This window comes from Sodiomyces alkalinus, assembly GCF_003711515.1.
Source record: "Sodiomyces alkalinus F11 unplaced genomic scaffold SODALscaffold_2, whole genome shotgun sequence".
Lineage (NCBI taxonomy): Eukaryota > Fungi > Ascomycota > Sordariomycetes > Glomerellales > Plectosphaerellaceae > Sodiomyces > Sodiomyces alkalinus.
The window spans coordinates 6,446,450-6,464,843 of NW_021167080.1; the positions used below are offsets into that span (position 1 = coordinate 6,446,450).

At 52.3% G+C, this 18,394-nt stretch overlaps 6 protein-coding genes across 6 annotated transcripts; 1 reads left to right on the forward strand and 5 right to left on the reverse strand.

Moving 5' to 3' along the window:
• Positions 1 to 1,453: 1,453 nt before the first annotated feature.
• SODALDRAFT_331555 (hypothetical protein) lies at positions 1,454 to 3,817 on the reverse strand. Its single transcript, XM_028611476.1, has 2 exons — positions 3,386 to 3,817; positions 1,454 to 3,289 (listed from the first exon to the last, which is right to left on the reverse strand). The coding sequence occupies exons 1-2, from the start codon at positions 3,421 to 3,423 to the stop codon at positions 1,717 to 1,719; spliced, it is 1,611 nt and encodes a 536-aa protein (XP_028469577.1). The 5' UTR covers positions 3,424 to 3,817; the 3' UTR covers positions 1,454 to 1,716.
• Positions 3,818 to 4,332: 515 nt separating this feature from the next.
• Positions 4,333 to 8,898, forward strand: SODALDRAFT_331556 (hypothetical protein). Its single transcript, XM_028611477.1, has one exon. The coding sequence runs from the start codon at positions 4,524 to 4,526 to the stop codon at positions 8,421 to 8,423; it is 3,900 nt and encodes a 1,299-aa protein (XP_028469578.1). The 5' UTR covers positions 4,333 to 4,523; the 3' UTR covers positions 8,424 to 8,898.
• Positions 8,899 to 10,881: 1,983 nt separating this feature from the next.
• Positions 10,882 to 11,216, reverse strand: SODALDRAFT_331558 (hypothetical protein). Its single transcript, XM_028611478.1, has one exon. The coding sequence runs from the start codon at positions 11,207 to 11,209 to the stop codon at positions 10,958 to 10,960; it is 252 nt and encodes an 83-aa protein (XP_028469579.1). The 5' UTR covers positions 11,210 to 11,216; the 3' UTR covers positions 10,882 to 10,957.
• On the reverse strand, positions 11,204 to 12,042 carry SODALDRAFT_129502 (hypothetical protein). The gene is made up of 2 exons (XM_028606689.1): positions 11,621 to 12,042; positions 11,204 to 11,533 (listed from the first exon to the last, which is right to left on the reverse strand). The coding sequence occupies exons 1-2, from the start codon at positions 11,874 to 11,876 to the stop codon at positions 11,316 to 11,318; spliced, it is 474 nt and encodes a 157-aa protein (XP_028469580.1). The 5' UTR covers positions 11,877 to 12,042; the 3' UTR covers positions 11,204 to 11,315.
• Positions 12,043 to 12,208: 166 nt separating this feature from the next.
• Positions 12,209 to 13,982, reverse strand: SODALDRAFT_322842 (Pkinase-domain-containing protein; the record flags this gene model as incomplete). Its single annotated transcript, XM_028609759.1, has 2 exons — positions 12,209 to 13,113; positions 13,301 to 13,982. 2 exons carry the CDS (start codon positions 13,980 to 13,982, stop codon positions 12,209 to 12,211), a joined length of 1,587 nt encoding a protein of 528 aa, XP_028469581.1.
• Positions 13,983 to 16,882: 2,900 nt separating this feature from the next.
• On the reverse strand, positions 16,883 to 17,421 carry SODALDRAFT_129507 (hypothetical protein). The gene has a single exon (XM_028606690.1). The coding sequence runs from the start codon at positions 17,337 to 17,339 to the stop codon at positions 17,037 to 17,039; it is 303 nt and encodes a 100-aa protein (XP_028469582.1). The 5' UTR covers positions 17,340 to 17,421; the 3' UTR covers positions 16,883 to 17,036.
• Positions 17,422 to 18,394: the final 973 nt, after the last annotated feature.

Here is an 18,394-nt window from a genome sequence, read left to right on the forward strand (position 1 = left end):
CCTTTTTAAGCTACTCTACGGCTATTTTATTAAAGGCTTAACCGCTTTTAGAGGCAGTAAAGCGCTAGCTATTATAGTTATCTAGATCTTTGGGAAATTATTACTATTAGACTAATTTTCCCTTAAAAATAATAAGCGGGGGTAAGGATTAGCCCTCGGTAAAGATATACTCGATAATTAAGGACTAGATCCGCGTACTAGGTATTTTAACCTAATACTCCTCCTTCCCGCGTGCCCTATTACTAGGCTATTTATTCATTACCCCTCTTATATCCCTATTTTATTTATATTATATTAAAATCGTGGTAGAATAGCCTTAATCTTCGGTTACTTAAGTAAGTTAAAGAATTCCTATAAAACTTTAGCTATAACGCTTTTAAGATAGTAGCTCTCGATTTGTTTACCTTTTATAGTCTTTAAAGAGGGATTCCTAGCTAAATTTCTAGCTATCTAGTACCTCCTTAAAGGATATATATTATTCTAAGTATATAAGATCTTTTAGGCGAATTCCCTAACTTAATAATAAGAGGGCGTAAACCCTAACACGGCTTATACCAATACCAAATCAGTAAGGGATTACTCTTAAATAGGCGTAAGCCTTTAAAACTACCTGTAGGCGATTTTCTTAGGTTAGACGCCTTATTAACGGTCGCGAAGAGTAGTTTAAGGGATACTCTAAACGCGTGAAGCTTAGTTAATACCCGCGCCCGAATCAATATTATAGAGTGCGAGTTATATATCACTTTCCGTGTATTTTAGTATAGTAAAACAGGATATATACTTTAATCAAGCGATTTTTAATATTATATTAGGATATTAACGCGTTTTTATTCGAAGTGGTGGGTTATAATATAGGCGGTTAGGGGGGGTGGTTAGGTGGGGGGTGGTCTGACTTACTTAATCGGCTTATACGTGTAAAACCCTGCTAAGACCTATTTCCTTATCTAGGATAAATAGACATAGATACTTCCTATAGAGGAACCTTTTCCCCTCTATAAGCGAGTACATATATAATTCCGCGTACCTTAATTTATATTCTGACAGGAGCTTCTAATGGCTTATTCAGGGTGGGGGGCATATTGCTTTTACGACATATTAGAATTTGCTATAATCTTTAATCAGAATATAGTTTTACCGCGTTAAAATCTAAGCGCCTACTTGCATTCGCTGTAACGTCGATTTAAAACACCATCTCAACTCTTATCTACGAAGCAACAATAGCTTCAGCTTAAACTCACTCTCGTCAATCTCGTCAACCTCTAATTCTCAGTAAATAAAATACCACAATATTCACAAGCAAAGAAGAATGCTCGACCCCAGCTCTCACCCGGGCGAGGGGTACGAAGAACCCCTTAGACTGTGCAGAACAGAAAGGGCCTTTTTACGACATTTCGAACGCGCTGCCCCTGGAGTTATGGGCTCCAAAGTCAGCACGCTACCCGTTTGGCCGACTCGGGAAATGGCCAGTGACATTGGTAGAAGTTTTGTTGAGACCATTATAACCCTTTGGTTCTCCTTACTGATGCTCTCTACGATGCATTCAGCTCTCCTGGAGTCTCGCTATTACTTTCCTTACCAGATCTTTCCTATTTTCACTTAGCCAAAACTCAGCCCAGTACTTCCCGCATCTGTATACTGAGGGCTTCCGTAGCCAGATCATGAGGCACCGCATTCCCACACTACTTCAGTATTCGAGTGGTCTGACTATCTTACTTGTCAAAGGCCTAACGTCTCATTGTCTCCTAGGCTCCTGCAAAAAGCCTGCAAATCGGCCACCAGGTCCTCCATGACCTTATCGTCCATGATTCCATCCTGCCAAGTCACCGTGCAGGTTAGTTCACCTCCCACGAGACCGACCAGGTTCAACATCACGGCGGCCGATGTTTTCAAGGCCGACTGCGAGAATACCGCCCTGGTAATCTTCCATCTATCCGCCGCTCCCTCAGCCGCCTCATTACCGCAGACACCATCGTCATGGGCCCCAACCTGCTGCTCCGACGCCGCTGTCGTTTTGCGGGGCGGGCATGGCAGCATCGCGCCGACATTACTAACCTGCCACGTCCAAGAAAACGGCTTCCCATCAGCATAACGGACGAAAGCACGCATGTCGGCGATGTACTTCAACAGCCCCGAGACATCATCCCGCGGCAGCGTAGCCACACGTTCCCTGAGACTCGCCGTCACGGCGCGCGCCACATCCCACATGGCCTCGTCCGCATTTCCACCCCCTCTCCCCACAGCGGCGTCGCGTAGCCGGGCCAGCGTCTCCAACGGCACGGAATGCGCGATAGAAGACACCAGAATGGCGAACTGCGTCTCCGGGTCAAAGGAACCTCCATTAGTCGTTCGGCGGTCGACGCAGCGGCGCAGGCTGATGGCGGACCCGGAGAGGAAAGAGCGCGCCTCGGAGGCGGGGAGGCGGCGCGCGAGCGAGGTGGCCGTGAGGGCGTGGAAGAGGCCCGTGGTGGTGGTGTCGTGGGCTCGGGCTAGGGGTACCAGCATCGTCGCTGTACCGGCTGGGATGCTGAAGAGGCGGAGATTCATCGCGTAAGCACGTGAAATATCGGCGGGGAGGAGGCCGCTCCAGGGGTGTGTGTCGGGTTTCGATTGGAGCCAGGAGGGGCCGTAGCCGCGCCAGACTGCTCTCAGGAAGTAGGGCCAGCTTAGGCGGAAGGGGACGAGCTCCTCCTGGGTGGGTGCGAGGTCGGCGGGCTCAGACAGAGTGAGACTAACGCCGCTGGAGAAGAGAGAAGAGGTGAGTGAAGGGTCTGGGCTGCTGACGGCTCGGAGAAGCTGGTCGTGGAAGATGGTGCCGCTGGTGCCGTCGCCCAGGGCGTGGTGGTAAGTGTACAAGACTTCGACGGCTGCAATGGCATCGGGATCATTGTTGTCGTTGTATTTGTCAGTGTCTTCTTTGGACTCGCAGATGATGAAGACGGTCACTTTCCATGGGGGTTGGCGGTCGAGGTTCTCCCAGGGGTAACTGAGCTGTTCGCTGAGCTCGCACTCCATGGTCCGGTCGATGTCCTGGGCGCCGAGAGGATCGAGCCAGCGGATGTGGCGAGACAGGTTGATGGAAGGAATATGAACGTAGGCAGGGTAGTTGGTGTCTTCGTCTATGATTCCGACGCGCATATATGGCTGCTCAAGGACGACCCGGGCAACGGCACGTTCGATGGTTGGGCGCAAGACGTCAAGCTTCGAGATGCGACGAGGGACGGCATAGCGACAAGCAACGGAGACTCCAAAATAGAGGCCGAGAGAGTGTCGCGCGGTTGAATACTGTTCCCTACATCGGGTGAGTTAGCACCTCCCAAGATGTATGAGGCGATCTAGCCGCTGCCAAGTACGTGTGACTACGTAAGTAGAGAAAGGGGCTGCGGACATCTTGCCCAGAACTCTCACAATCTGAGGGTCAGCCATTGCGAAGAACTGGATATGGACGTATAAGTAGTATCCTGTAATTATATGGAGCTAGTCAACAACAGATAAAAGCGACTTGGACGAGAAATATCCGTGACATGTCGGGGTATAGGACGAGCTAGCAGGCGGTTGACACTCAGTATGAGCAAATACAGCTTCAATCAAGCAGAGTTTTTTTTAAGTCCGGGGGAGCAGGATGAGCTCCGCCATGAAAGCTGCGAAAGACAGAAGATGAACGATGGGTCACGAGGCCAAAGAGAAGCGAAGGGACGAGAGGAAGCCAGGGACGGCGTCGGCGATGGGACATCATGGTTGTGGTTCATCACTGGGACCAGAATGCGATCTTATGTACTTCGTTTATTATTCCAGACGTTGGCAATGTTGGCAAGAGTGAAGTGATTAGAATTCGGGTATGAATGTAAGTTCGTGGATCCGACCTTGATATTGTTCTTGGGTAAGGGGCTCTGTCGTTTGTCTTTGTTCTTGTGAAGATTGACCAGGGGGATCGTTTTAGCGTATAGTAAGGTACTCAGTACGGATACAGTGTGGCACGTTCTCCATACAGTGGTGGGAAGTACTTCTTCGTATGTACCGTGTGACAACGGGAGTTTCTTAGTGGTCATAGTTTGTAGGCTTTTAGCCAATCAAAATCAAGAAATATAGACCAATTTCTTCCAATCAACATCCCCAATTCCCTACCTTGTAGATCCATCTGCACTAACCTATATCAGGACTAGTTCCTCGTCCCTCTCGACGTCCGCTTCGCGCTTTCGCGAACTCGACGTCTTATTGTTGCTCCTGCTGTCTGTGTTGCTCCTTCCTCTCGAAACTCCAACATAGGATCACGGCCCCTTCTGCTTTCTCTTCTCCTTCAGCCAATATGACAATCCAATAAGCCACGAAGAGCTGCCACCTTTCAACTCTCTATTATAATCCTTTTTTCGTCACTCGCTTTCCTCTTCTTTATTTCTCTTCGTCCAATCCCTCGATTGCCGCCTGTGTCATGACCCCCTTTTGGCCCGATACCATGCACTCAGCCGCTTCTTGATCTTCTTTGTGTCGTCGACTATCCGGTGTACTTTTAATCCATTGCAGAAGTCATGGATCGCAATCTCTCTGTAGGTGGTGGTCGTGGTCGTGGTGATGGCCGTCATGGTGGCAGTTCTGGTGTTCTGCCCCCTCGACACAATCGCAGCTCACTACCTCTCGTCGTCAATCGAGAAGACCGAAAGCCTCTATTCGGAGAGAAGCAAAATAAACAGCCTATCAGGCAGAAGTTGGCATTCAATACTACTTCGTCCGACGCAAGACCGAACACCGCTCTATCCGTATCGCCGGGTTCCGGGATCCCTCGACCCGGCTCAGTCTCACCCTCCCCCTCCATAACCTCCAGCAATGGCGCCGATGGTCCGTCCCGAATTCCGCGACCCAGTTCCGCTGCCGGCGGTGCCTTTTCCAAGTCCAGGCGTCCCATGTCCCTCGCCGACGCGTACCGTCTCGCCGCAGCAGAAGAAGGATACGTCGACACCACAGCACGCACGCGCAGACTCTCGCCCGTGCCCATCGACGGCTCCCCGAGCCCCGCTCCCCGCCCTCGGCCATCATCACGAGCCTCCAACGACCACAGGATCCGCCGTATGGTCAGCACTGGACCTCTCGAGCTTGGACGGGCCCGTCACCTACCCAGACCCATCGATGACGACCCGGCTGCCGACGACCAATCCATCCATAGCGCCTCCAGCTCCGCCAGTTTCGAAAGGCGGTTGAGCCAATTTGCCCGGGATACCAATCGCTTGTCCATCTCCCCTGGTCGCGTCGTCGCGGTCGCGCCCTCAAGCATCCCGAGACCCGGGTCGAGGCATCAACACCAATACACGGCGGACCCCGCCCTGCAAAAGAGAGCGAGCATGAGCAGTCTAAATAGCATGAGCAGCGTGCCGGGGACCCCTCGCACCGAGGCATTCGCTAAGGGACACGTGCCTAGAGGTTGGGTCTCTCATCTTCTAGCCAAAGAAGAGCAGAGAGCCGTCAGCCCCAAGCCGGGGAACGCGGCCAGGGAACACGCCGCCAATGTACCGCGTCCCTCCGTCGAAGGAGGCAGCCCGCTGCATCAGCCCGCACCGCCTTCTGCGCGGCCCGCCCCTGACGAACTACAGAACCCCTCCCCCAACAAGAGCTATGCCTGGCAAGTCGACCAGGATTTTACCGCTCGCGACCTTCAAGTCTCCGACAGCCCCCGCCTGAACATGGATCAGGTCACACTGGAAGATTTCACCGGTCGGAGACTAGTCAACCCCGCTGCCCTCGTCCAGAATCAAGGCACCCGGATGGGGAGCCCGAGAAAGAGCGGCATGTCGATCGGGGTCGGACGTGCTAACTCCAAGCTGGCCGAAATTCGCCAGCGCGAACTCGATGTCGAGCGGGCGCTGGAAGCCAGCCCTGCTCAGGACGAAAATGACCCGCACCATCTGGTGGAGAATACGAAACTTGATGATGTCCAACAGCGCGAAACCGAGGTTGAAGACCGGTTTGCGCAACTTTATCCTCAAGGGATGCGGAAGAACACCAAGCTCGACGAAATACGACAGCGTGAAATCAAAGTAGAAGAAAATTTTGCGGAGCCCGTTCCGCCGCAGGAAGTTCGGAGGAATACCAAGCTCGACGAGATTCGAGAACGTGAAAAGGAGTTTTCATCCAACAAGGCGTTAGCTGCGAGCTTCCTCGATGATATCCGAGAGCACAACGCATCCAGGTCGTTGTCACCCGATTCGATACCCCACAGGAACCGGCAGCGCGCAAAAGAGTCCACCCCCGAACCTCCCGCGCAAAGCAAGCCTAGGCAGCATGCTCCGGGTGACAACGTCACTTTGGGCGAGCAGGGCGAGCAGATTCCCAACACTCCGGTCACGGTATACCGGAAACAAAAAATACCGAAAGACGAACCAAAGGGAGAATCCCATGGCGGCGGAGCTGCGGTTTCGAGCAAACCGAAGCCCGAAGAACCAGAGCCTCATTTTCGGCCCACTCATAACCGCGCTGATTCAAGAGATCTCCTTCGACGTCTCGCGCGAGCCGCCAGTACCAGTCCTGCGCCCGAACAGACCCAGCCGAGAAAAGACTCGCTCGACAAATCTCATCCTGACGCCGAGAAGACCAGGGACAGCAGCAACCGCCCGGCACGTGCATTGAGCAGCGACACGAATAAAATTTCTTCGGACGCCCAAGAACCCGAACAGGCCAAGTCCTCCGTTGGCTTTCTTGGCATTCGCCGTGACCCTTCTGTCGACTCTAAGAAAGACAAGAGATCGAGCATGGCCATGTCTGATAAGTCTGACAGCGATCCGACTCTTCGGATCGAAGGGGAGATGAAGCTGTTTGCTCCACATGATAATCAGTCAGAGCGGGGATCCGTACGGGCACCTTCTGTTGGACCTTCGAGCGATAAGGACGATTTGGAGGACGAGGCAGATGGGGGGGATGAGGGGGACAAGGAGGACGAGGAGGACGAGGAGGACGAGGCCGAGGGAGAAGAGAAAGAGCCGAGGGAACAAGCCGCGGACGAGACGCCACGTCCCGTGAAACCGGATCCATTGAGTCTTCCAACCCCGAAAGTTACAGGAGCCTATGTCGAAACACCGGCGCCAGCGAAGGTAGAGGCTCCCCCAGAGAAAAAGGAGGACGAAGAGGAGCGGGGAGATCAGAAAAGCCAGGAGGAGAATCAGGTCATCTCGACTCGCTACAAGGCCAAGGCGCTGGCCACTCTGCCTGCGAGAGGAGCGTTGAGAGGAGCCTACAGTTCGGAAACATCAAACGAAGAAAAGTCAAAAGACGTCACGGTCGTGGTCGTGCCGGAAGATCGGGTGCCAAGGCAATCGGAACCGACAACAACGACATCGACGCTCCGTCGGCGCGCCCGATCCCTGCCGCGAGCTCGGCGGCCGCTGATAAATTCGGCGAAGCCACCTACGGTCAAGGACGATCTCCTTGAGATGCGTCGGACCTACCAGATCGAGGATTCGACGCTGGACGACTTGGAAGAGATCTTCAGGCAGAAGCCCAGCAAATTGCCAAGGGCACCCTCCCCCGAGATCCAGTTGATGCTCAACGCGATATCGACGAAGCGCGAGCAGGTGGCCAGCAAACCTAGCCTGGACAAGGTGAATCGTGATAGCGAGCTGGAGCTCTACGACAAGATGAGCAAGTCGCTCAAGGACGGTTTGCTGGGAATCCGGGCTGCCAAGATTGGCATCGAGCGACTGGAGGATAATCTCGCCCATTCGAAAACCCTGCCCGTAAAGGTGGAAGAGGCTGGGCCGGACGCCAAGCCTCCCAAGTCCGAGAGGACGATGGGTGCGGACCATAAGCACAAACATTCCAACCTCGACGACCACTCTAAGCCGCGGCCTGGCTACACGTCTCTCACATGCCCACCCGACGTTTTCGCCTACTATCATCTTCCCATTCCGCGCCTCTATCACGAGAAACCCTTCCGCCTCAGTCTCCTCGGATTGCTCGTCCTCCTCTTCTCCGTCTGGTTCGCTGCCGAGACGACGACTTGCAGCCTGTACTGTCGGCCCTCGACTTGCTCTGCCGCCGAGGCCCCCTGCTACTGGTCGCCTGACGATCCCACCTGGGGTTACTCCCTCCCCATCAAGCTGGACGAGTGGGTCACCGACGGTCACGGCCGACACGTGGCAGCCCAGCTCGCCGAGCAAGCCTCGGACCTTTACCTCGACGCATGGGATTACCTCAGGGGCACCGACATCCGCGACGTCGACACGGAGTCTCTGGATTTTCACGAGAAGCGGCAGCACCGGCGCCGACTGCGGAAGAAGGGCCTCCTCGAGTCATACGTGCCGCCCGAGGAATACCGCGACAAGTGGGAGTCGTGGCACGAGGTGCGCGTGGGGATGGATCGGGCGGACGAGATCAGAGAGGCTGGATATGATGAGTCTGAATCTGACGATGTCGAGACGTTTGCGGCGGATGAGGAAGTCTAATCGATGTCCATTTCCAATTTCCATTCACCAGGTGGACTTGGGAGGATCGGGTTAATTTGATGGATGTGCCAATATGACAGACATTGAATACCCTATCTCCCTTTCCCTCCCTTCTGAGCTGAACTTGGAAGAACACGCCTGTCCCTTCGGGCTCACGTTATCTTTTTTCTTTTCCTATTATTATTTCTTCCTTTCCTCCTCTTACTCTTAAGTGTTTGTCATGTCCTGGCAATCGTCATGTAATTAGCTAACACTATATGAAGCGAAGGTAGGAGAAAAGGCGGACTCTGAAGAGGGAAGAGACTTCTCAGTTGGCTCTACAACGATATGAACGGAGAATGGGGACCCATAGCGCGGCGTTCTCGGAACCAAACCAGGGGGAGCAGGAGGGTTGGTTTTGGGTTTGTTCTACAATTACGAATACCAATAGTATACGAGAAAACAAAAACATAATACGTAACGCGTTAACGGAGGACGTCCGAAGGCTGTGCTAACTAACGTATTTATCAGCAACAACAATTTTACGAATGGCTGCCGTCGTGAGAATGGTGGGTGGACCGATTTCGCCCCGAGTCACGAACGTTCCGGTGTCGACTTGTGGGCTCGGTCCACAGAAGGGCACTTATTCAAAAGAAGGACACGTTATCTTGTTTCTCGAACGGTATGCCCTTCGGAGAGTTTCCAGAGATTGATTCGTCTTACTCGCTACATCAGCCCTTTCCTTCGTCGTAACGGCGCGATTACTCCGTACACGTACGTGTACAAGGTGTCCAGGAGCCTATGTGCGGATCTCCTCCTATCCACCTCTGCTTTCGAGATGAGCTTGAGCTATCCTCGCGGCGGACGGTAGGTAGTTTACTTGGCTCTCTTCGATAAGCACGGGAATATCATAGTGTGGCCACTTCTTCCGTATTCGAAACACAGCTTACGAGGTCCGAGTGGATCAAGTAACGGGCGGCAAAGAAGGGAAAGGCACTGTACTCCGTGGAATATAGCAAACGAGTCATGCTGGAAGTTTATCTTATTTAACCTTTCCGCGTCGCCGAATGCGGGAGTTTAAAACCGTTGGCGAATGGCAAATGGCGAATGGCGAATCTCCGAGGAGCTTGGTTTGGATCAGATATAGCATCGGGACCTTGGGTGTGCCCCAAGCTCGTTTTCGCCTCGCCCGCCGTCGAGGCCAAATTTACGGACACCTGATTACCTACTGGTTGCGGCCATCAAGTGAATGACTAGGCCAGATCCAACGTTATTTCTGAGTAGACCGGGGAGGGGGGCAGTGCACTTCAGTGTGTAGGCCAGCCATCCCCCTGACAATCTTGCTTTCTTTTCGCTGCTGCCTTCGTCGAGTGGCGGACGGCCCCATCCAACTCGGCATACCGCACTTTGCGCTTCTACTTCATTCTAGTTGTCCCACAAAGTTTCCGCCGTCGAGTCCGGACCTCGTCCATCACCGGGGGCAGTTTCCGCGGAAGAAACAGACAGACGTTACAACGTAGATGGATGTTCGCACATGAATACCTGAACACCAGTTGAATGGGTAACGTGGAGGTTTCTCGGTGCTGGAGATGGCGCAGCAGCACAGTCTTGTACGTTCTTCAGCTTTGCGATACAGAGTATGTGTACGGAGTACGGAGTTCGGAGTAGGCATGTCGACCGGCTGACTGCGTGGTCATGCGGGCTGTTTTATTACATAATCTGGGAACTAGACCACACGGAGTCAACTCGAGAACCTGTTCCCTCAAACGTACCTTCTTGAAGTACATCCAAAATTCACATACCTTAGTATTACGGAGTGCAATTGCCTTATGCCATGTCTTCGCTTTTTTTTTTCTGGGTATCCTACTAAGGTACACAGGCAAAATCGAAGCAGTACCGGACCCTTGTACCCGTACATCCTACACTTACACAAGGCGGACCAGGGAACCAAAAGAGAAACCATGGCCCCGAGGCACTTTCATTGGGTGATGTGATGCTGATCCCAAACATATATCTAAGCTTATAATCACTACCGGTACAACACGAAGTACGAATATGGCCAGTGATGACCATGGGCCGACACGGGCCGCAGACGGGGGCCCGTCAGAACGAGTGCGCCTTCGCTGCGTGCTGCTGTACGGGGTATTCAACATCCGGAGTAGTGAACATCAAATCGAGGCTACCAGGTGTTAGATTCCCCGTGGAAGGCCCGGGACTTTTCACGAACAAAACAAATAAATAAAAACATGAGCCATCGGGCGTCGTCGACAACGCACACAAGGATCAAGACCGGATCCTCGGGACATCCTGTGAGGATAGGACTTTGCGGAATTGCTCACAGCACCGCCTCCGCCTTCCCCGCCGTTCTCTCGTGTTATATATTTGCATACCTATTCACACAAACCTCCCAGGCAGCAACAAAAAATACATTCACTGCGAAGGAGAAGAAGGGCTTTGAGAGAGACGAGATGCAAAGAGTAAAAGGACGGAAAATGCTGTATCAGAGAGGGGGAGCTTCTTCTGGTGCTCCCAGAATAATTCTTGCGGTTGTTTTTCTAGCATAATTCTTCTTGTTCGAGCCTCCCATGGCAAAATGAGCCCCAGGGTCGCTTTCCGTTCCAAAACAATATAACCTCCTGTTTCCCCAAATCCTTGGGTCCGTTTTTTCCACGCAAAGAAAAGAAAACATGTCCGTAACCGTCGTAGCCCGTGAAAAGAACTGGTGGGAAACACTCAAGTCTCGCTTGGCTCAGAAGCACGAAGCATACAAAACAAAACAAAACAAAAAAAAAAAAAAACCCCCCCATCGCTTGGTATCACGCCTTCCCACCCACGCTTTCCATTCTATTGTGTTTGATATTGTTCTTCGATGTTCTCCCCTTGCCTGGAAAGAAGAAGAAAAGATCCCCGCATCTAGGAGGCGGGCCACTCAAACGGGGCAACCAGTGCAGTTTGGCTTCCCCGACCAAAGTTCGCCATTAGAAATAATGGTATATGTCCCCCCCGGTGGAAAGAGAATATAGAAGACGAAAAGAAGAAGAAAAGGCCAATGAAGTGAAACGGAGGAAGAAATCGATCGTGCCGCTTTTTCCTGTCTGAATGTACGCCCGCTGCGCCAGCAACATTTTGCTCTGATAATCGTTCATCAGCTCGCTGATGTTTTTCAAGTTGGCCCGGCCACTTCGTGACTTTTTTTGAGCTGTTCTTTTTGGACTAACCCAACGAGCAACATCGTCCATGTTGTAAAAAAAAACCTCCATTGATTCCCAACTCCGCGCTGTTCGAAGAAAAAAGAGATAGATTTGAGTCGTAACAAGTGAACGAGAAAAGAAAAAAAGGAAATAAAAAAAGGCTCCAACGATCGGATCCGTGATATGGACGTGAGGTAGATCTCGCGGAATACATACAAGTCGAAGTTAAAAAAAAAAAAAAAAAAAAAAAGAGAACGTAAATGTAGACTCTGGACCGGAGCATTGGCCGGCGTCACGGACTTGTCCTGTCTTGCGGTCCGGGAAGTGACACAACACCCAAGACAACCATGGGTCGGCATTAGCTCCAATGACCAGACCCTTCCCGAGGTAAGGAGGAAGGTAGAAAGGGTTTGGCGTGCGACGTTATCGAGGCGCCGCCGGTAGAGTAGGATCCGACAGGGAATCCTAGACCAGACAAGTCCAACAATCCCAGGAAGGTTCTCCGAGAGAAGCATGAATCCATAGAGGTTATTCCAAGAACGCAATTCTTCGCCGACCCTCTCCTCGGCCAAGACAGCGGGGGCCGTTTTGCTCAAGGAATCCATTAGAGGGAAGCTAATAGCAACCTTGAGAAAACAGAGGGACCTGGTGGTGAAACGGAATGTGCGGTTGTATGGCAGGGCCCTGTTGTTGGACGCACTTAACCATGTCCCACCAAAAAGGGAAGTAGGAGGTCTTGGGTTGTTGAACACAAGCAACATGTGGAGCAACCGGCAATGGCGCGGGCACCTGCACAACCATGGAATCCCGCGAGGAAACAGGTCCTGTGTAATGTTGTCCTTGTCCTTGTCGCGGCGGTGGTGGTTGTTGGGGCACAAATTCCTGGACTGGGTAACCAAACGGCGCTGGGGTTTGTTCCTCCGGCTCATACATGCGCGGTGGCGGAGAAATCTGCCGCTGGTCATTCTGCTGCTGCTGCTGCTGCTGCTCCTGGAGAAAGTCCTCGTCAAGGTCGTCAAGTGTCGACACGCTCGAGGTGAGCGAGCTAGAGTCGTGTGAACAGATAGAGCCATCGTCATCGCTGGACGAGGCCGGAGAGAGGCATGCGTCGTCATGGTCTTGATCCACGACGGCATCCTCACAGTGAACGTATTCGAAGAATTGGGGGGTGCTAGGCGCCGGAGAGACCGGCGGGGTAGGCAGCGGTGCGGCGCCCGCCGCCGGGACGGTCAATCCGGAGCAACCCATAATGCGGGTCCGGAGTTCCCGCAACGTGATGCGCTGTTCAGGGTCGCGCGTGAAGATCCTTCCCAGGATGTCGTTGAGCTCATCCGTCACAGGCAGGATCGTTTTGAGAAATCCCGGGTTCCGGCTAAAGGCCCGGTACGTGGAGTCGTCGAAAGACGCCTGTTTCCATGGGTTGCGTCCACAGGTCAGGTTGACCAGGATGACTCCAAGGCTCCAAACATCGTTGGGCGCGCAAAGATAGAAAGGATTCCTGGAAGAATGGTCCAAGCATTCTAGAAGAAGAGAAAAGAGTGAAACGTCAGTGGGAAGTCACGGGGAGGGGAGCGTGAGACGGATGGGGCGAAGATGGGGAAGGGAAGAATGAATACAAAATGAGGAAAGAAGAAAACGCGAGTGTGTATGAATGTAAAAATCATCCCCTCGAAGACGAGAAACCTCCCCCCCGGGAAATCTGCCTACCTGGACTCATGTAAAAGGTTGAACCGCAACCGTAGTCCTCGGATCGATCATCGGCAGTGGCAAGGCCAAAGTCGGCGAGCTTGACAGTCTCGCCCTGGTCAGTAACCAAGATGTTTTCCGGCTTTAGGTCCCGGTGGTAGATCCCAAGGCTGTGGCAGTGTTCTACGGCATCCAGTATCTGGAGGAAGACTCTCCTGGCGAGGTCGTCCTTGCCCACATAGCGGCCACGCTCGGTGATGTTGTAGAAGAGATCTCCCTCGGGGCAATACTCCAGGATGACATAGATGCAGTCCGGGTCGTCGACGATCTTGAGCAGCGACAAGACGTTCTCGTGAGTTGAGGCGAAGTAGTGAAGGCGGATCTCCCGGTTCTGGAAGGCGACTTGCCGGCGATCGAGGGGGGTTCCGTCAGGGTTGAACTTGCTGAGGCACTTGACGGCGTACCGGAGGCCCGTGTTGACGTCGACGGCCGTGTAGACCACACCATAGGCTCCAGTTCCCAAGATGCTCGTCAGCTGCAGCTTTCCTTCCAGGAACATTCCCAGGCGCTCCTCTGGTCTTAGCGGCACATGTCCCGTTTGGCAGTGAGGTGGTGTTGTTACGGGTTGCTGGAGAGAACTCTTCTCGTCGTACACCGGCGATGCTGGCGGGGTGGGATATCCAAAGCCCAGGACATGCTGCATGGTTTGAAAAAGGAGGGAGCTTCCAGGGGTCGCAAAGCGGGGGATAAGGGATGGAGATTCCTTCTCGGATACCTGGGACCAGGGTGGAACACTCCTCAACGGCCGGGAAAAAAAAGAAGAAAAAAAGGAAGAGTCCAGATAGAGACGAAGAGAAAAGGAAAACCTGGCAACGTGACCAAAAACTTTCGGGGTTGGAACGGCTGATGGGGGCCTGCAACCACAAGTGGAAACAACAGCAAGCAAACAACCTGGCAGTACGGCCTAGAGATCTGGATGAGAATGGACCTTCAGAGCGGGCGAGATCGCGAAGGTATTGATTTGACGTCGAGTAAACGAGTCAAACAAGGTTACTGCTTTTGCGCTGGGAGCATCTGGAAAGAGTCGTTTGAAAGGAGAATAAAAATATAGAGGGTGGAAAAAAAAAAGGGAAAAAAAGGAAAGGGGGGACGTCGGAGAGGTATAGTTGAGAAAGTCGACAAGTCGAAATTAAAACGTATGGGCGACGGAGAGTAGAGGCGAGTAGTCGTAAAGGGTCCGAATTAACCACCCCAATGAGCCTATCGAAGGGTAGTGTAAGTTGTTAGAGCAGGGCGAAAGGAAAGATAGTCGTAGTGGAAGAAACGTTTTGAGCGCGACTACGGGAAAGAGCCTAAGAGAGCCGAAACAACAAGGCGCACGATGGTGGGATGTAGATGGTTGATATCTCTGGCCGAACACCGAAAAGGAAACGATCGAGGCGATATGGGAGCAGGCAGTGCCCCCCGGAACGAGTGGGCTGGGAGTGCTGTGTGGTCCGTGAGGCACCCACCTCTCATCACAGACCAGACACAGACCAGCGGCCAAGCGACCAGCGACACCGGCGTTCTCTCCCCTGGCCTCCATGGGAGCGGGGCCACAAGATTAAGTGACAGGGATGGAACGACGCGCATGTCTTAGCACATGGACCCACTCCCTCATTCGCCCAGGCCACTCTTGTTTCGACAAGGCCCAGCTGCCACTCGACCGGAGAAGAAAGGGGGTGTGTGGGTTTGTTCGAGAGGGTGGATGGTAAGGTAAGGTGTAGGTACGTTGTAAGTATCCAATCCGGAGACGAGGAGTGTTGCCTTTTTCACACGCACACACACACACCACACATCTTCTGTGTCTCCTCTTTCTCCCACTGTCTTCAATAAGCTCTCTCTCTCCTCCGCTGATGGTGGTGTGGAGGCGACCGCAGACAGGCTAGCCAACCAGTTGGCCTTCGCCGAGCCAAGCTAAGCCCTTAGAGGAGAGCTGCGGGTTGCGTGGTGACGAGTCGTGAATTTTTCGAGTTCACTCGATGACACAGAGCCCTTAATAACGCGTAGTGGCTAGGTTAGTGGTCAGATGCCCGGTCCGGTGCAATTACTGCTGCCACATATGCCTAGCCACTGCAGCCAGTCCTTCATACTTAGCCAGTAACCAGCCGGGGTGACGGCTCCACGCCTCTGACGTTTTGCGCCTGATGATGCTGCTGCTGCTGCTGCTGCCGCTGCCGCTGCCCTGTGCCCTGTGCCCTGTGCCCTGTGGCGGGCAGGGAGGCGACATAACCGTTAAAAGCGGGCCAAGTGATGAGACTGGCTGCACTGCATTGCACTGTTCAGAGTCGTTCTTCGATCCTTCCGGACGGGGTTGGGCGAGCACTCCTCGAAACACATAATGCCGGATCCATGACTTTTGCCAGTTTTGGCAAGATTCCCCTTCCCCTTCAGATGGAGTAGCGGTATCCCGCATCCCCCCCTTCGGTCCTCCGCAAGCGCCTATCCCATTTAGGGCGCGCTGCCGAGGGCGTTCCTCGGCTAGGAAATTAGCGTCTATGCCCAAAGTCCCGGTACATCGTGAGATCGTGGACTACTGCTATGTCGCTAGAGGTACTATCTAGGAAGCTAGCCATTATAATTGGCTGGGGGGGTACCTAAACGATACCTAAGACTGCCCACGTATCGTATGCCTCTACGGACTCGAGCAGGGCTCTATATATTAAAGCCCTTAAGGGCGTAGGCGGCTTCGGACAAGGGAAGGACATAGTGAGATTTTGAGGCTGGAGATTAATGTAAATATCTTAAAATAGCAGCGAATTCGTACGTTAAAGCATCTAAGGTGAGTCGGATGAAAATTCTTCGTCTTCCCTGTGTCCACGATCTGTACCGGGACTTTAGGTACAGACGCTAATTTCCTCGCTAAGGAACGCCCTCGCCTAAATAGGATAGGCGCTTGCGGAGGACCGAAGGGGGGGATGCGGGATACCGCTACTCCTTCAGATGGGATTCCGATCCTGCTAGGAAACTGATTAATAGATCAGCGGGCGTTTTTGGTCCTTTCGACCCCTTTCGGTGCGCCGCTTTTCCAGTCGAAAGGATAGTCATCTTGGTCTCTGCTTGGATCAGAACGATGACGGTTCGTTCTTACAAAAGGGTTGTGCTACCAACAAGGACGGATCCGTCCGCGTTGCGTGTGGTAACTGACCACACTCGCCGGCTGTAACGGCGGCAATGCTTCATGATGGCATGTCAGTCGGGTGGTTGGCTTAAATGGATGGCGCTGCTGAGGTCTCTCTGGGGCTTTTGTGCTGGTGACTTTGGTTACAGGTTGGGACGAGTTCTGTCGCAGCACCCGTCGGCGGCTGGCTCGTACAACTCCTTAGTGGTTGAGGGTTCCATCAGCCCATAATTCAGCAGTAACTGACTGGTTCTTTCGTTTGCAAACGTCTGTTTGTATACGAAGCCTCGATCTGGTGCAGCCACTGGTCACTATTGGGACAAGTCCCCGGGGGGGGGGGGGCGTATTGCCTTTGCCGTTTCCGGCCTAAACATTGCATGCCGACGAATGCAGACAGCAGAGCGGTGTACAAAGTGCTAATCATTCGCGTGAAGTCGCGGTCGACTTTCGTTAGGTATTGCGTCGTGCCGGGCGGCAATATAAAAAAAAGAAGAAGAAAAAACGGAGCCCGGTGCCGGTAATCATCGGTCAGCGGATCGTCAACTGGGAAGTTGCTAACATTTGCATTCGACTTGACCAAGGTGGCCCGGTGAGCGATCAACCAGAGGGCTCGCGTGTCTGTCCTAGGTTAGCGTTTGTCCGAGCTGTCACCCGCTGGTTACGTAGTAAGGAATGAGATGCGCAGAGATGCCACCTAACGTGGTCATGCGGCATTGCAGGGCTTTGTTGCTGCTGTTGTTTGGGATACATGAGCGAGAAGCTGGGAATTAACGGGGCGGGGCCGTGGCTAGGGAACTGGCTTCGTCTTCCGAGGAGGCTTGGTCGGTAAGCCCAGGTCGAGTCCAGCCCCAACAGAGTTAGCATGAAAGGTACGAAGGTACAGAAGTACAGAAGGTACATACATATGTACAGAGGGATACTGTAGAGTGTGTGACATAAAGCGTGTATATTGAGTGTGTGGAAAAAGGGAGCTATCTAGATCCCACGGCTAGACCTCGAGGAGGTTTTGTCGCATTGGCACACGCGAAGATTTCCCCCAAGTCAGAAGAGTCAGAAGAGTGCATTTTTGACGTGCAACAGGTTTGGCTACCTAAATGCGGCAACCTGATTAGTTAGCTGTGGGCACGGACCACCACCGCAACACTCCCCCGTAGGCAAAGCTCTAAAAAATAACTCAAACGGCTCAAACGGCCGAAAAGCTCAAAAAACGCGTAAAACGCAAAAAGCTTATAAACAATATTAAAATTCTTGTATAAGTATTATTAGTTAGGCACTTCAAAGGCCATAAGCTAACTTATACTTTTTTTCTCTTTTTAGTAGCTAATCACACATATAAATAAATACCGATACTTCCCGACTTCTTCTAATTAACTGCTATACCAATCGTTCTTTCGAGTCTATATTATATCGAACTACCAAATAAACCCTCTAAATAATAATCTCCAATACCCTTATTACTACTACTAAACGCTTTCCTCGCGTTTTTAATCTAATCCTCCTAGGTGCCACGATAAGATAAGGTCCGAGGTGCCCTCTCGCGCCGTTAAGTTATTGGCGTGTTAATTCGCTTAACGAGGTCGCTTAAAGCAGCCTATCGCTTCTCGCGATAGTGACGAATTAGGACTAATAGTAGATTAGGTTCACGGCCTGCGCTCCTATCTCTAAGGGCCTTACTATCGTAGCTTCTGTTATAGTCGCTATTCTCGTGGTTATTATTAGGTAATACTAATTAATTAGTTACCTATATAGATATCCAACGTCTCTAGGTCTTTAGAGATCGTCTATTATTAAGTTAACAGCACCTATTAGTACTCTATCATCTCTATAAACCGTGCCTAATCGTCACTAACGGTATCAGACTAGCATTTACGGCTACGTCTTAGTAGTCTATAGTAATCTATAGTAATCTATCGGCCTTTTAGCTCCTTATTAAGGATAGACTATACTAATCCTTC

Bases quoted from the DNA above. Each gene is read 5' to 3' on its own strand.
- SODALDRAFT_331556 (XM_028611477.1), top strand. From the start codon at position 4,524: ATGGATCGCAATCTCTCTGTAGGTGGTGGTCGTGGTCGTGGTGATGGC.
- SODALDRAFT_129507 (XM_028606690.1), bottom strand. From the start codon at position 17,339: ATGTACCTTCTGTACTTCTGTACCTTCGTACCTTTCATGCTAACTCTG.
- SODALDRAFT_331555 (XM_028611476.1), bottom strand. From the start codon at position 3,423: ATGGCTGACCCTCAGATTGTGAGAGTTCTGGGCAAGAT. The intron at 3,290-3,385 runs GTCCGCAGCCCC...CACCCGATGTAG, and splicing joins GTGAGAGTTCTGGGCAAGAT to GGAACAGTATTCAACCGCGC.
- SODALDRAFT_331558 (XM_028611478.1), bottom strand. From the start codon at position 11,209: ATGGGGGGGTTTTTTTTTTTTTTTGTTTTGTTTTGTTTTGTATGCTTC.
- SODALDRAFT_129502 (XM_028606689.1), bottom strand. From the start codon at position 11,876: ATGCTCCGGTCCAGAGTCTACATTTACGTTCTCTTTTTTTTTTTTTTT. The intron at 11,534-11,620 runs GTTAGTCCAAAA...AACGATTATCAG, and splicing joins TGGACGATGTTGCTCGTTGG to AGCAAAATGTTGCTGGCGCA.